Source organism: Gossypium hirsutum, chromosome D11 (assembly GCF_007990345.1).
Source record: "Gossypium hirsutum isolate 1008001.06 chromosome D11, Gossypium_hirsutum_v2.1, whole genome shotgun sequence".
Lineage (NCBI taxonomy): Eukaryota > Viridiplantae > Streptophyta > Magnoliopsida > Malvales > Malvaceae > Gossypium > Gossypium hirsutum.
Window position 1 is genome coordinate 9,028,731 of NC_053447.1, and position 17,594 is coordinate 9,046,324.

General features: G+C 33.0%; 1 protein-coding gene across 1 annotated transcript; it reads left to right on the top strand.

Moving 5' to 3' along the window:
* Positions 1 to 8,459: 8,459 nt before the first annotated feature.
* LOC107923750 (ABC transporter G family member STR) lies at positions 8,460 to 14,300 on the top strand. Its single transcript, XM_041105935.1, has 4 exons — positions 8,460 to 9,113; positions 11,109 to 11,288; positions 11,355 to 11,623; positions 12,614 to 14,300. Exons 1-4 carry the CDS (start codon positions 8,733 to 8,735, stop codon positions 14,235 to 14,237), a joined length of 2,454 nt encoding a protein of 817 aa, XP_040961869.1. The 5' UTR covers positions 8,460 to 8,732; the 3' UTR covers positions 14,238 to 14,300.
* Positions 14,301 to 17,594: the final 3,294 nt, after the last annotated feature.

A 17,594-nucleotide genomic window follows, 5' to 3' on the forward strand; every position in this document is an offset into this window, starting at 1 on the left:
TGTTATCCAATTATTTGATTTTTTTTTGTCATTGGCCGTTAAATCACTAACGGAAATATAACTTGGTAGCTTTTAAAGTTTCTATTAACCCTCGACATTTACATATTGTTTAATTTGATCTCTTTTTTTAGTTTTACTTATTTGTGATATAGAGGGTTAATTTTAAAAGAATTAGAAAATATAAAAATTATTATATTGAATTTTTAGGTGTTTTCATTTTTAATATGTTTTCTATCAAATTTAGTTGATATATATATTTTAATTTTTTAGGTGAAAGGATCTCAAAGAAAAGCAAAGTTGAAAAAAAAAATACATATCAAATTACACGATGAAGGTTAAATTGACACAATATATAAATATTGAAGGTTAACTTTGTTATTTTATCAATTTTAAAAGCTACTACGTCATATTTACATAACCATTTGATGGCTAGTTACCAACGAAAAAGAAATTCGAATAATAAAGTAACCATTTTGTATTTTTATCAATAATTGGAGGACTAGAAGGCAGTTTACCCTTTCTTTTTTTACTTTGAGAACGAAGGGTCGACCCGCATAGGAACGTAGAAAAGTAAACATAAATCTTGGTTTCACAAATTTTGTTGGTAAGATCATGAATAATACAGTGAGCCCATTTGGTCGATTGGGTAATCAGAAGTTAGCCCAAAGTTGATTTTGGGTTAAACTATAAGAATGGGAACAGTACCGGGTGGGTTTTAGAATCAACTATATCTCTAAGCGCTTAGAACCCAATTGTTGAGAATTATTTTCTTTAGAAAGGTAAATTTATTAATTTATTACATTAATGGGACTATATAATTAGGGGAATAAAGGCTTCAGTCTCAACATCAATAAAACATCGTAGTACATTGGTAACTGGTTTTGTCACAACTCAAGTATGGGCAAGAACTTGATACGATAAGAAAATCAGCCTTGGATGATCCAAAGTGGTGGACAAAAATCGACAAAAAAATCGAGCATCCATCAAACTAGATATGGACGGCAATAAAACCATCCCTAAAATCACTGGCAAACTACATACATAAGTAAGACTAAAAAAACGTGTAATAAAAGCATACAGAAACTTTTAAAAGTAAAAACTTATTAAACAATAGAGTACAAACAAAAAATATATAAAACTTAAAACAACATAGTTTAAACAAACTCATGAAATTATTTATTATTCTAAAATACTCTCAAAATATAAACAAATTAAGAAGACGACAAAGAGCCACCCACTTTCTAAGAGAAATTGCTGGTGACCGATGAAATTTCAATGATGACAGGCACCGTCATTTGTCTATCACAACTTGTGAAGACAACAAAAATACCCAAAAATATATTTATAACTTGAAAAAAAAGGTACATAGAAAAAAGAGTAAGTTGGTGGGAGGAAGAACGATTTAGAGAAAAAAAAAAAGGTTTTTAATTGTTCAGAATTTGTTTATAATAGAAATGTTTACAATGTTACCTAATAATTAAAAAATCCACTAATGTTAATAGGATATATTTAAAATTATTTTATAACCATTAAACGAATTTCACTAATCAAATGTTAGTAGTTAATCAAATATGAAATCGACTAAGATCGTAGTTCGTCATTTTCAAACATATCATAATAAATTTAAATAGATTAAAAGAAACCTAAAAGCAATTTCAAAACGAGACTTTCTAGAAGTCCAAATAATGGATCAGAATGAATAGATCATTATTAGTTAAACAGTAGTGGTACTATTTAGGCTATTTTACCTAAATAGTCCAAAAAATATTATATTTATAAAAATAACTCAGGTTTAAAAATATTCAACAAAATAACCTGAAATAAATAGTAAAATGCAGTTGTGGCCAGTCAATGGCCGGAACCCACTCGTATTTTGGACCCATGATTGCCAAATAATTGTGTCAGACTTAAAAATAATAATTTTTTTCGTTCTGGCATGTCAATGGCCGAAACCAGTGTATTTTTTTAAAATTGTATAATACTGATATACAAAAAAGAAAAAAATAAAAAAAAAATTTGGGTGCTGGCCTGTCAATGGCCGGCACCCCTGTACACGAATTTTTTTTTTCGAGTTTTGGTATTTTAATGGCCGGCACCAGAATACGAAAAAAAGAAAAAAAAATTTGGTGGTGGCCTGCCAATGGCCGGCACCACCTTTTTTGGGGAAAATTTTTTTTTCACTGTTTTCGTGTCAATAGCATGTATCAATATACGAAAAAAGAAAAAAAAATTGGTGGTGGCCTGCCAATGGCCGGCACCACCTTTTTTGTGGGATTTTTTTTACTTTTTTTCGTGTCAATAACATGTATTAGTATACGAAAAAAGTAAAAAAAAATCCACAAAAAAGGTGGTGCCGACCATTAGTAGGTCACCATACATTTTTTTTACTTTTTCCCTATACTTATACCTACTATTGATACGAAAAAAGTAAAACAAAATTCCCACAAAAAAGGTGGTGCCTATGATAGCCCGAAATAGGGCCTAATCGGAATAGTGGTTTCGTAACCACAAATCCGAAGTGAAATAGTTTTATTTTATAAATTTTTATTAGTTACTGATTGATTGAAATATTGTGTGAAAATATGGATAGAAAATTTTAATGATTTAGTGTCTAATTAAATTTTTAGGACTAAATTGAGAAAAATGCAAAGTGTGTCTACTTAGTGATTAAATGACTTAATTGAATTATTGCATGAAATTGGAAGTGTTTATGTGGCAATTAGACCATAAATTAGTGTTATGGACACAAAAGGGTAACTCTAGAAAAATATCTAAGTAATGGGTCAAGGGCATTTTTGTCCAAATTGAGAAAAAGACAAAATAAAGAGAAAATAAGTGTCCATCTTCTTAAAAATCAGAAGCTTGCTGCCGAAGGTTTCATGTTACCATAGCTAGGGTTCTTGATTTTTCTAAGCTCAATTGTAAGTGATTTCTTGCCCCGTTTTTAATTATTTTCGTATTTTCATGCTTATTGATGCTTGAATTTCATGTTTCTACTATTTAATTTAAATGAAATTAAAGTTTAAAAATTGACCCATTCATGATATAATTGTAAATTGATTAGTGATGTTAGATAATGAATGTTTGAAGTGTTAATTACAAGTTTTACTAGATGAATTTTGATGAAAATGTTGAAAAAGGGCTAAATTGTGAAAGATGGTAAAGTGTGCATAAAGTTGTGATTTTGTGAAATTGAGGGCTGTTATGAGCATGAAATATGATTTAGTGAAGTTTGAAATTTAAAAATTTAGTGAATTTTATTTTTACGAGCTTTGGGACAAAAGTGAACTTTTTGAAAAGTTATGGGGAAAAATGTAAATTTGCCAAAATATTGTGTATAAATTGTATTTGAATGGAATATTGATAAAATGTATTAAATTGTGTTAATATAGATCAAGAAAGAAGAAATAGTGGAAGTGATCGGGGAAAAGAGAAAGTTATCAACTAAATTACAAAAATAATCGTTTTGCATCCGAGGTAAGTTACGTGTAAATAATAGTTATATTTTTATAAATTGTGAATTATATTTGATATGCGAATTAATATTCAATGTGGAACGAAAATTATTCATGAATTATTCAAGTGATAAAGTGTTGAAAATAAAGTGTTAAGTGTAAATTCCCGGTTGAACTTAGGAATAGAAGTGGATACAAGTGACATGTCACTAGAGATCAGTGTTACAGTGAGTCCCGGGTGCTGGGTGATCTAGCATGTGTTGCAGACACCTAACAGCTTGTGTGAGCATGCCCGTGGACATTTCCAGTGTTATTGATCAGTGGTAGCTTCGGCTACGTTTCAGTGGTAGCTTCGGCTACATAACAGTGGTAGCTTCGGTTACATATCAGTGTTGCACTTATGTGTTAAATCTCTACGTATCTGTGTATATTCCGAGTATTCAACGGGATTAATAATGAGTTAAAGTGAATATGAAATGAAGTGTGTATGCAAGTATAATTGAAAGAATGAGCATATGTGATAAATGGTAAGTGTGAAAATGTATATGAAAGTGAATTGGTAAGATTCTGCATGTGTAAGTGATTGAAATTGCTAAGGAATGTTTTGATTTGTTATATATGCTAAAAGTGTTAATTATTAAATGAGTAATTATTGTTTACATGTAACTTACTAAGCTATTTGTAGCTTACACATTTTCTCATTTTCTTTGTTTTATAGTGATTTGAACTTGATCGAATTGGAGATCGTCGGAGCTCGTATCACACTATCATAATCATCTCGATATTATGTGCTTTTCAAAATGTTTAAACTATGGCATGTATAGAGTCTTAATCATTTTGAGTATGTTCATATGATATGGCTAAGATTAGCTATTGAAATGGTTAGTAAAGATTATGTTTTGGTATTATGTATGTGTAAATGGTAGCTAATACAAAGAAGCAGTTTCTTTGATAGCAGCAGTGACGTGAATGTGAAAAATCACCATAAATAGTAGAAATAGAATTAGAGAGTGAATTATATATGAAATTAAATCTTATCAAGTCTATTTTTATATGAAAGAAACGGTGTAGGCAAAGGAATTCTGAATTTTGAGATATTTGAATTTTAGTGAGACAGGGTCAGAATGGTTTTTGAAGTCCCCTGTTCTAACTTTGGAAAATCATTATAAATTTGACAGAAATAATTATGGGTCATAATTTATATGTATAGATTTCTTAGTGAGTCTAGTTTCAAAAGAAACAAACTATAACCTTATATGAATTCTGTGCAATGAGATAATTTATTTTTAGTGCCAAGAGGTCAGACCTGTCGAGCTGTGAAACAGGGGATACTTTAATGAATAAACTGTACTAATTGACTACGTCAAAAATTCTGAAAATTTTATGGTAAGTAGGAATATGAGTCTAGTTTCAGGGAAAATTTACGGATTTAAATTTTGAGTCTCGTAACTCGAGTTATAATTAAATTAGTGACAGTCACGTAGGTGGACAGTTTTGTTATGAACAGTGAATTTAATTTTAAAAGTAAATTTTTATGCTCCGAATTGGTAAGTTAAATTGGATAACATCTCGTACTCGATTCCGGCGACAGTCTCGGGTAAAGGGTATTACAGTGCCGGCCATTGGCATGCCACCACCAATTTTTTTTATTACTTTTTTCATATACTCATACCTGCTATTGACACGAAAAAAGTAAAAAATTCCGACAAAAAAGGTGGTGCTGGTCATTGGCAGGCCACCACAAAAAAATTACTTTTTTCGTATACTTATACATGATATTGATACGAAAAAACTAAAAAAAATTCCCACAAAAAAGTTGGTGCCAGTCATTAGCAGGCCACCACCAAATTTTTTTTTTCACTTTTTTCATATGCTGATACCTGCTATAAACACGAAAAAAGTGAAAAAAAAATTCCCCAAAAAAGGTGGTGCCGGCCATTGATAGGTCACCACTAATTTTTTTTTCTTTTTTTCGTATTCTGGTGCTGGCCTGTCAATGGTCGGCACCCAAATTTTTTTTATTTTTTTATATACTGGTATTATATCATTTTTTTAAAAAAAATACACTGGTTCCGGCCATTGACAGGCTAAAACCAAAAAAAAATATTTTTAAGTCTGGCACAATTATTTGGCAATCATGGGTCCAAAATACGAGTGGATTCCGACCATTGACAGGCCACAACCGCATTTTACTGTTCATTTCAGGTTATTTTGGTGAATGTTTTTAAACCTGGATTATTTTTGTAAATATAATTATTTTTTAGACTATTTAGGTAAAATAGCTGAACTATTATTATTTTTATAATATTTTTAAAGATCACGATTTGTTTTTCCTTTCCTTGAATTTTATAATTCTTTTCAAATTGGTATTTAATTTTTTTTAATCTGTCAGTAACTTTTTAAATTTAGTTTCTGATTTATATTTTTGTTAAGGTGTAATAATGTGTGAAAATTTTAAAATTTTTATATAAAATCTAAAAAAAATTTGAAACTTTAAAGTGATGACTCTCATTTTATCAAACCTCGAAAAAAATTCAAAAATAAAAAAGAAAATTTATCTAATTGAGAGAATAAATATTACTTTATTTCATAAAAATAATTAATATACAATAATATGAGAAAAATATCAACATAAATATAAAATGATTAAATTTTCAAAAAAAAATAATATGTATAAAATTGAATATTCAAATTAAACTTAAATACAAAATAATATAATAATCATAAATTTTAAACAATTATGAGGCTATTTTACCTAAATAGCCCAAAAAAATATTATATTTACAAAAAAACTCAGGTTTAAAAAAATAACCAAAATAACCTGAAATAAACAGTAAATTCGGGTTGTGGCCTGTCAATGGCCGGAACTCACTCGTATTTTGGACTCATGATTGCTTGATAATTGTGTTAGATTTAAAAAAAATATTTTTTTTGGTTCTGGCCTGTCAATAGCCGGAATTAGTGTATTTCTTTTAGATTTGTATAATACTGATATACAAAAAAGAAAAAAAAATTTCGGTGCTGGCTGTCAATGGCCGGCACCCCTGTACACGAAAAAAAAATTTCGAGTTTCAGTCTATCAATTGCCGGTTCCAGAATACGAGAAAAAGTAAAAAAAAATTATTTTTTTGGGTGGTGGTCTGCCAATGGTCGGCACCACCTTTTTTGTGGGAATTTTTTTTTACTTTTTTAGTGTAAAAAAAAATTGTTGTGGCCAGCCAATGGTCGGCACCACCTTTTTTGTGGCAAAATTTTTTTGATTACTTTTTTCGTGTCAATAGTAGGTATTAGTATACGAAAAAAATAAAAAAAAAATTATTTTGGTGGTGCCCTGCCAATGGCTGGCACCACCTTTTTTGTGGAAATTTTTTTTTAATTTTTTTGTGGCAATAGCAGTTATTAGTATACGAAAAAAGTAAAAAAAAAATTTTGGTGGTGGCCTGCCAATGGCCGGCACCACCTTTCTTGTGAGATTTTTTTTTTTACTTTTTTCGTGTCAATAGCAGGTATTAGTTTACGAAAAAAGTAAAAAAAAAAATTTGGTGGTGGCCTGCCAATGGCCGGCAACATCTTTTTTGTGGGAATTTTTTTTTTACTTTTTTAGTGTCAAAAGAATGTATTAGTTTACGAAAAAAGTAAAAAAAAAAAATGGTAGTGGCCTGCCAATGGCCGGCACCACCTTTTTTCTGGGAATTTTTTTTTACTTTTTTTGTGTCAATAGCAATTATTAGTATATGAAAAAAGTAAAAAAAAATTATTTTGGTGGTGGCCTGCCAACGGCCGGCACCACCTTTTTTGTGAGAATTTTTTTTACTTTTTTCGTGTCAATAGCAGGTATTAGTAACTGAAAAAAGTAAAAAAATATTTTGGTGGTGGCCTACCAATGGCTGGCACCACCTTTTTTGTGAGAATTTTTTTTTACATTTTTCGTGTCAATAACAAGTATCAGTATACGAAAAAAGTAATAAAAAAATTTGTGGTGGCCTGCCAATAGCCGGCACCACCTTTTTTGTGGGAATTTTTTTTTACTTTGACATGAAAAAAGTAAAAAAAAAAATCTACAAAAAAGGTGGTGCCGGCTATTAGCAGGTCACCACAAAAAAATTTAACTTTTTTCGTATATTGATACCTTCTTTTGACACGAAAAAAATAAAAAAAAAATTCCACAAAAAAGGTGGAACCGACCATTGGCAGGCCACCACAAAAATTTTTTTTTACTTTTTCTCGTATTATGGTACTGATTATTGACAGACTAAAACCCGAAATTTTTTTTTCGTGTACAGGGGTGCCGGCCATTGACAGGCCAGCACACAAATTTTTTTTTTGTATATCCGTATTATACAATCTAAAAAAATACACTGGTTTCAGCCATTGACAGGCCAGAACCAAAAAAAAAATTTTAAGTCTGACACAATTATCAAGCAATCATGGGTCCAAAATACGAGTGGGTTCCGGCAATTGACAGGCCACAACCCGAATTTACTGTTCATTTTAGGCTATTTTTGTTATTGTTTTCAAACCTAGGTTATTTTTGGAAATATAATATTTTTTGGGCTATTTAGGTAAAATAGCCGATTTTATATAATAAATGCTATTTAGGTGCCCAAGTTTGTATTTATAATACTTTAAATGTGGTTATAGCAATACATGTATTCACAATTTTTAATTATTTACTAGTTTAAAATATATTATTTTAATAAAAGAATCATTTGTACTTATACCATCGAGGATTGAAAGAATATTCGTGTTATAGAAATTTGAGAATAACAAAATAAATGTACGAATAATTAAATTTGAGTATGTTGAAACGAATTATATTTATATTTATAGATTAAAAAAGAGTATTAAATAATTATAAGTATTGTGTTAAAACTAAAAGATAGGATGAGATAGACGATAGTGACAAAAATTTTGTTCCAACAAGAAAAGCCAGGTGTAAAATGTCGTTTTCGATTAGATGAAAATAAAAAATAAGAATATAATAAAAAGTATAAGGTGCTTAAATGGAACAAAAGGCTTTATCATCTTTACGGTAACACCAAGGCAAAAGTTTGACAACCCCAATGGAGCAAAGAAACATAGAGCTCATTATTATCGTCCATTTCTTCGTTTTTTCTTCTTTGTCTACAATCTTTCATTATATATTTCTAGGCCAGCACCTTACCTTTTTGTCCACACTTCATTTTCCCTTCTTTATAACTCCTACACATCGTCACCTTTTAAAAAACTTCAAGGCCTCCATAACTAGCCACAGTTCAAGCAAGGCTTGATTTTCCAATGGCAAAGACAGGGCGACACACGGCAAACAAAAGTCTAGAGAGTCTTTTAGATACGGACAAATCAGCCGCCGCAGCTGGCGGAGGAGGAAGGAAGAGTAATGCAATGGCGCCGCCTGTGCCTGTAAGGAAGACGATACCGGGTCATGGGTTCGAGTTCAGTAACCTGTCTTACAGTGTTATCAAGAAACAAAAGAAAGATGGTGAGTGGATCAAGAAAGAAGCTTATCTTCTTAATGATATATCAGGTCAAGCCATGAGAGGTGAAGTGATGGCTATTATGGGACCTAGTGGTGCTGGGAAGTCCACGTTCCTTGATGCTTTAGCTGGTAGGATTGCTAGAGGGAGTCTCCAAGGTTCTGTCAGAATCGATGGCAAGCCGGTCAGCACATACATACATACATACATATATACATACATACATACATACATACATACATACATATATATAGATGATATAATTATATACCCTTTTTCAAAGCAGGTTACTGTATAACCTCCCTTTCAGTAATTGTCCTTTTAGGACCCAGCAATGAACCTCTTGGATAGGGGCGGAGGGAGGGGCAGACAGTAGTTTTCTCCCTTCAAAAATGAAAAATTGCTATATAATCTGTTTAACTTTTGAGATATCATAAGTTTATATAATTATAAATTTAGCTTTTCAAAAAAAAATATTCATTTTTTCCCTTAAGATAATTTCGGCTGTTTTACCTAAATAGCCTAAAAAATATTATATTTATAAAAATAACTCAGGTTTAAAAACAATAACCAAAATAACCTGAAATGAACAGTAAATTTAGGTTGTGGCCTGTCAATGGCCAGAACCCACTCGTATTTTGGACCCATGATTGCCTGATAATTGTGTCAGACTTTAAAAATATAATTTTTTGGGTTTTGGCCTATCAATGGCCAGAACCCGTGTATTTTTTTAAAATTTTATACTACTGATATATAAAAAAGAAGAAAAAAAAATTTTGGGTGCAGGCCTGTGAATTGCCGGCACCCAATACATTAAAAAATTCGAGTTTTTTTCTGTCAGTGGCCGGCACCCAGTACTGTAAAAAATTACTTTTTTCATGTCAGTATCAGGTATCAGTATACGAAAAAGGTAAAAAAGAATTTTTGGGTGCTGGCCTGTAAATGGCTGGCACCCAGTACAGTAAAAAAAATTTATTTTTTTCGTGTCAGTATCAGATATCAGTATATGAAAAAAGAAAATTTTTTTATGGTGGCCTGCCAATAGCCGGCACCACCTTTTTTGGTGACAAGAAATTATATTTTTTTTATTTTTTCGCTTCAGTAACAGGTAATTTTTTTTTACTATACTGGGTGCCGGCCATTGACAGGCCAGCACCAAAAAAAATATTTTTACATTTTTTCGTACTCTAGTGCGGGCCATTGATAGAACAAAACTCGAATTTTTTTTGCTGTACTGGGTACCGGCCATTGACGTGCCAGCACCCAAAAAAATTCCTTCTTTTTTGTATATCAATATTATATAATTTAAAAAAATACACAGGTTCCGGCCATTGACAGGCCAAAACCCAAAAAATTATTTTTTTAAAGTCTGACACAATTATCAGGCAATCATGGGTCAAAATACGAGTGGGTTCCAGCCATTAGCAAGCCACCACCAATTTTTTTTTACTTTTTTCATATAATGATACCTACTATTAACACGAAAAAAGTGAAAAAAAATTTCCCCCAAAAAGATGGTGCTAGCCATTAGCAGGTCACCACTAATTTTTTTTTCCTATTCTGGTGTCGACAATTGTCTGACCAAAACTCGAAAAAAAATTTTCCGTGTACAGTGGTGCCGGCCATTGACAGGCCAGTACCCAAATTTTTTTTCTTTTTTGTATATCAGTATTATATAATTTTTTTAAAAAAAATACACTGGTTCCAGCCATTGACAAGCCAGAACTTAAAAAATGATTTTTTTAAGTCTGACACAATTATTTGGCAATCATTGGTCTAAAATACGAGTGGGTTTCGGCCATTGACAGGCCACAACCGAATTTACTGTTCATTTCAGGTTATTTTGGTGAATGTTTTTAAACCTAGGTTATTTTTGTAAATATAATATTTTTTTAGACTATTTAAGTAAAATAGCCGAGTAAATAAAATTTAAAACTACTCAAAACCCAGAGTCTCTCTCTCTCTCTCTCTCTCTCTCTCTCTCTCTCTCTCTCTCTCTCTCTCTCTCTCTCTCCTCGTATGTCCTTCCTCAATTTTTCTTGCTTTTCCTTAGCTCAACCACATTGCACTAAACGAGACGAACTGTCGATTCTCGCCACCATCTTTGCATAGTTCAATCAACACATCAACAATACACAATTGATTATGGGATATATTGCTTATATTGCTTTTGGTTCAGGTAACTACAAGCTACATGAAGATGATTTCGTCCTACGTAATGCAAGAAGACCAACTTTTTCCAATGTTGACGGTTCAAGAAACCTTCATGTTTGCAGCTGAGGTGCGGTTGCCACCTTCTATTTCTAGGGTGGAGAAGAAAAAACGAGTCAATGAGCTACTCAGTCAATTAGGCTTAGAGGTAAAGTCCCCCACTCAGCCTTTTACTACACACAATGGGATAGATAATATTTACCATATTATGTAGACTGCAGCACATACATATATTGGGGATGAAGGAAGAAGAGGAGTATCAGGAGGAGAGAGGCGAAGGGTGTCGATTGGCATCGACATCATTCATAAACCACCATTGTTATTCCTCGATGAACCGACATCTGGTCTCGACTCTACGAGCGCTTATAGTGTGGTGGAGAAGGTGAAGGACATAGCTCGAGGTGGTAGCATCGTTCTCATGACCATACATCAACCTTCTTTTAGGATTCAATTGCTATTGGACCGTATCACCGTCTTAGCAAGGTACAATGCTTTCAATCATCAATCTCTCTTCATGCTAGAAAGTTTTAGAATATGATTGGTGATGAATCTATAGATTTTACCGGGTGACAGTGACTTATAAATATACAAAATTGAATTCAAATATATTTTAAATAGGTAAACATGTCGGTAAAAGTAACATGGAGGTCTTTATATTAGAAGTTCGATTGCATTTTGTCCCTTCTACTAAAAAAATTGACAAATTAAACCTTATATGTTAAATAAAAGAGCAAATTGGTCATTTCTTTTAAAGATTTCATCCATTTATACTGTTAAAAATAGGACATGGTTGGTTGAATAACCAAATACGGCACATGTACCTCAAGCTGATGTACACGGACAGGTTTTAAACAGTAGAAATGGATAGAAGTTTTAATAGAAGGATTAATTTGCTCTTTAATCTAATGTACATGGGCTGATTTGCCATATTTTAATAGAGGGAGCAATATGCAATCCAAGTCCTAGTATAGAGACTTCCATATGGTACTTTTATCGTAAACATGTTTGTATCAAGAGGTGTGGATCTTTACAAGAGTTAGGACTTTGGACCTCCAAAAATTTGAAAAATTATCATTAAGTCCTTCAAAATTTTGATTTTTTTTCTGAAATCATTAAAATTTTAATTGAACCCTCCATGTGTATTTAAAATTGTCATATAGATGCACGTATTTAAAACTTCATCCACATGCTTTATACTATTTGAGCTCTAATGGCTAGGCTAATGAAAGCACTTATGAAACATTTTGAGGTTTAGGACCAATTTAAAATTTAGACCATAGTTTAAGGGCATCTTATGAGATTAACCCAAAATTAAAATATATATAAAGGTACTATCATTGACATTAGGTTTGAAACAAGATTAGAACCCATGAAAATGTTAACAATATAATGGATGGTAGTACCTTATTATATACATATACATATTGTTACTGATGAACTAAGCTCTCTGTATATATTTACAAAATGTTACAGGGGTAGACTAATATATATGGGAAGCCCAACCTCTCTCCCGGCTCACCTTTCCAGTTTTGGAAGACCAGTTCCTGACGGTGAGAACAGTCTTGAATATCTCCTCGACGTAATCAAAGAATACGATGAATCAACTGTCGGACTGGACCCTCTCGTAGTGTACCAACGTGATGGTATCAAACCAGACCAAGTTGCACGAACACCAATTCCAAAAACACCCAAAACACCTAAAACACCGAAGAACATGAAAACACCTGGTTCTAGACATGCTATTAGCCTACGTAGCAATGTTTTCTCTGTTACAAATCAATCACAGTCCGGCCGATTTGATTACAACGAAGATGAAAAAGAAGAAGAAGAAGACTTTGATTACTCATTGGAACGGAAATCATCCCGGTGGCAACCTCAGACTCCAATGAGTACTTCACACAGTGGTGCTTACCCACGTTTGGCTTCTCAATTCTATAAAGATTTCTCCGTTTGGGTTTACCGTGGTGTCACCGGAGCTCCTCGTCGTGCACCGTCATGGACACCAGCGACAACTCCTGGTGTAACACCGGCTACAACTCCTGGTGTAAGAAGCTATGTTTCCAGCCGACAACATACAATGGCTCAGCCCCAAACATCTTCACACTACTGGAAGACCCCAGTTGCTTACAGTCCGTCGTACAAAGAATTCGACATGGAAGAAGTGTTGGACGAGCCAGAACACGGCTCCAAGTTCGCTAACCCATGGCTGAGAGAAGTAGCAGTGCTGTCGTGGAGGACGGCGCTTAACGTGGTTCGTACACCGGAGCTCTTCCTTTCCCGGGAAATCGTATTAATGGTCATGGCGGTGATTTTATCTTCTCTATTCCAAAACTTAAGCCATCACGATTTTCAGACGATCAACCGGCTGTTAAATTTCTACATCTTCGCCATTTGTTTAGTATTTTTCTCCTCTAACGACGCAGTCCCGACTTTCATCCAAGAGCGGTTCATCTTCATCAGAGAGACCTCTCATAACGCTTATCGTGCATCATCTTACGTCATATCTTCCCTCATCGTCTACCTCCCGTTTTTCGCTATCCAAGGTTTTACCTTCGCCGCCATTACCAAATACTGGCTTCGCCTACAAAGCAGCGTATTAAACTTCTGGTTAATCCTGTACGCTTCTCTAATCACCACCAATGCTTACGTCATGCTGGTGAGTGCACTCGTCCCGAGTTACATTACTGGTTACGCCGTCGTAATCGCTACCACAGCTCTTTTCTTCCTCACCTGTGGGTTCTTTCTTAAAGGTAACAAAATACCCATTTATTGGAGATGGTTACATTACATTTCCGCCATTAAATACCCTTTTGAAGCTTTGTTGGTGAATGAGTTTAAAGATAAAGAAATTTGTATTTCCGGTAACCCATCGGATCTTTCACCGGGACCTTTAGGGGAGTTGAAACCTAGTGATTTGCACCTTAAAAACAAAGCACTTGCTGGTTGCACCATGATCGGAGAAGACGTGATATCATCCATGGGGATTAAATTGGAGAATCTTTGGTATGATATCCTTATATTGCTAGCTTGGGGTGTACTTTATCGCCTGTTTTTCTACGTGGTTCTTAGATTTTATTCTAAGAACGAGAGAAAATAAAAAAAACCAGTGTAAAAGCATGTTTTATCTTTCTGGGATTTGTATCCCATGTTTGTAACTTTGAAGGCTTCAAGTTCATTGCTAATGCATGAACATATCATTATTATTGAATTGAAGTATACTTTTTAAAGACACCATTTAGTTGGATTACTATGATTAGAGAAATTAATTATACAATAATTAATTGAATCATATGTTTGTGTCATTGTCTTTATGACAAGGAAGTCTTCTTTCATTAACAAAAAAAATGGTATGCAATATTAATTTGCATTATTATTATTATTATTATTTTATGATACCTAATCTCATCATTATCTTAACTGAAGTCATCACCTCTAGGAAAACTAAACCCATTGCATGCAATGGAGATACTTAATTATACTAGAAGTCAAATTACATTTTATTCAATTTATTTAAAAATATGTAAATTAAATGATAAATTAAAAAATAAACTAATCATTACTATTAAAAAATTATTCATTTCTATTATTAAAACTTCAACAATTATCTAAAAAATAATAATAAATCTAAAATATCTACTTACCTTTACCGAATCTATATATCCCCCAACGAGTTGAAGCGAATATATAAGTTTGAGCGTGGCGAAACCTTATTGGGCCTTTAGGATTTTTAAAAAAATACACTGGTTCCGGCCATTGACAGACCAGAACTAAAAAAATGATTTTTTTAAGTCTGACACAATTATTTGGCAATCATGGGTCCAAAATAAGAGTGAGTTCCGGCCATTGACAGGCCACAACCTAATTTTACTGTTCATTTCAGGTTATTTTGGTGAATGTTATTAAACCTGGGTTATTTTTATAAATATAATATTTTTTTGGACTATTTAGGTAAAATAGCTTATTTACTCTTAGCTTGATTTTGAGATGTCACGTGTCGAGATCCTATAGAAGGGTCAGAGGCAAGTACCTAAATGGTTGGCCACTATAAGCTTAGGTAGGGTAGTGATTTGACATTTTTTCAATCATCTCAGATGGGATGCAGTGATTATCTCAAATGACGGTTAATAGGTGGGGTCTTTATGAGTGTTGAGGAAAGGGGGCTCCTTAAGGATACGTTTAAGGAGTGTGCAAAACTAGGAAATTATCTTAGGGGAAAAAATGAATAAATTTTTTTGAAAAGCTAAATTTATAATTATATAAACTTATGATATCTCAAAAGTTAAACAGATTATATAACAATTTTTCATTTTTGAAGGGAGAAAACTACTGTCTGCCCCTCCCTCCACCCCTATCCAAGAGGTTCATTGCTCGGTCCTAAAAGGACAATTACTGAAAGGGAGGTTATACAGTAACCTGATTTGAAAAAGAGTATATAATTATATCATATATATATATTTATGTATGTATGTGCTGATCGGCTTGCCATCGATTCTGACAGAACCTTGGAGACTCCCTCTAGCAATCCGACCAGCCAAAGCATCAAGGAACGTGGACTTCCCAGCACCACTAGGTCCCATAATAGCCATCACTTCACCTCTCATGGCTTGACCTGATATATCATTAAGAAGATAAGCTTCTTTCTTGATCCACTCACCATCTTTCTTTTGTTTCTTGATAACACTGTAAGACAGGTTACTGAACTCGAACCCATGACCCGGTATAGTCTTCCTTACAGGCACAGGCGGCGCTATTGCATTACTCTTCCTTCCTCCTCCGCCAGCTGCGGCGGCTGATTTGTCTGTATCTAAAAGACTCTCTAGACTTTTGTTCGTCGTGTGCCGCCCTGTCTTCGCCATTGGAAAATCAAGACTTACTTGAATTGTGGCTAGTTATGGAGGCCTTGAAGTTTTTTAAAAGGTGACGATGTGTAGGAGTTATAAATAAGGGAAAATGAAGTGTGGATAAAAGGGTAAGTTGCTGGCTTGGAAATATGTAATGAAAGATTGTAGACAAAGAAGAAAAAATGAAGAAATGGACGGTAATAATGAGCTCTGTGTTTCTTTGCTCCATTGGGGTTGTCGAACTTTTACCTTGGTGTTACCGTAAAGATGATAAAGCCTTTTGTTCCATTTAAGCACCTTCTACTTTTTATTATATTCTCGTCTATCTAATCGAAAACAATACTTGAAATTAACCATCCATAAAATGAAATAAAACTAAAATAAGTCAATTAAAAGATGTGTCTTATAAAAATGTAAAAATCACATATATAATAAGAGTAATTACAAGTTATTATTTATTATCATAAAAAGTTAGCTCAAATTAAAAGTGATCTAACTTAGTTAAGTTTTATTGAACTTTAGTTATTAATAAAGCATGGATCACATATGTGTAGATACTCTAGTAACCAATTTATAATTGATGATGGATTGATTAGAAGTTAGGGCTATGATCTCCAAATTACATATAAGTAAATTTTCTAATATATCATCTTTAGAAGAAAGAGTCACATTCTCAAAATTACTTGTGTGCTAATTTAGAAGATCAAAACCGCAAGATCCTTATATCTCAAGAAATCGATGAATTCAAGTACGCTTATGCATCTAGTTTTATTCTTAATGATTTGACATAACATATCCTAATATATAATTTTTCAAATTTTATATTAGATATTATTTTACGATTTTAAAAATTCTTGTATTAATGATGAAATAATTACTCAAGGTAAGTAATAAAAAAAACCCAATATATTTTAAGGAATATCTCTTTTCCCACACAACAAGGTTCCCTGTGAGTACTTTATATTCTTGTACTCTGTAAAGAGTGTAAAAATGAGATAATTGCACTTTTCCCCCTGCAAAGCACTGCTCTTTTGTTACATGATTGCTAGATGTCCCACTCCCTCATGCCTGTGGACGTAAAACATAACATAGTGGGGTAACCAATTTCGTTGACTTGCACTAAATTAGTACTCACCATTAATCCTGTAGGCAGGCCCTTTTTTATTATTTCTTGTTAAAACTTTAGATAATTGCATATTGTAAAGGTGGAGCTAATTGATTTTTTGCACAAGTGTCATGCTTGCTTAGGTGTTAGGACCGCATGCACCCAAAATGCCGCATTATAGGATAGTGAACAAAAAAGAAAAAAGAAAAAAGGCAGAGGTTGCCACCAAAAATGCTTTCTTTTGGTGCATGAACTCAAGTGCTAATTAACATATTTGGCACCACCATCTCTCTTTGGCCTGCATAATTGTTGGGAAAAGGATAAATCCATAACTAGTTAGGAAAAATTGATAAATAGCTCAAGCTATCAAAAAAGGTTAGTGCGCCTAACTACTTAGTAGCGGTCATTTGAAAGAGATCCATTGATTTTGGATTGTGGTTAGTCCTCCTCCATTACCAGGTAGGATGGCTACCAATTCAGCACACATCACTCACTGAAATATTACTGA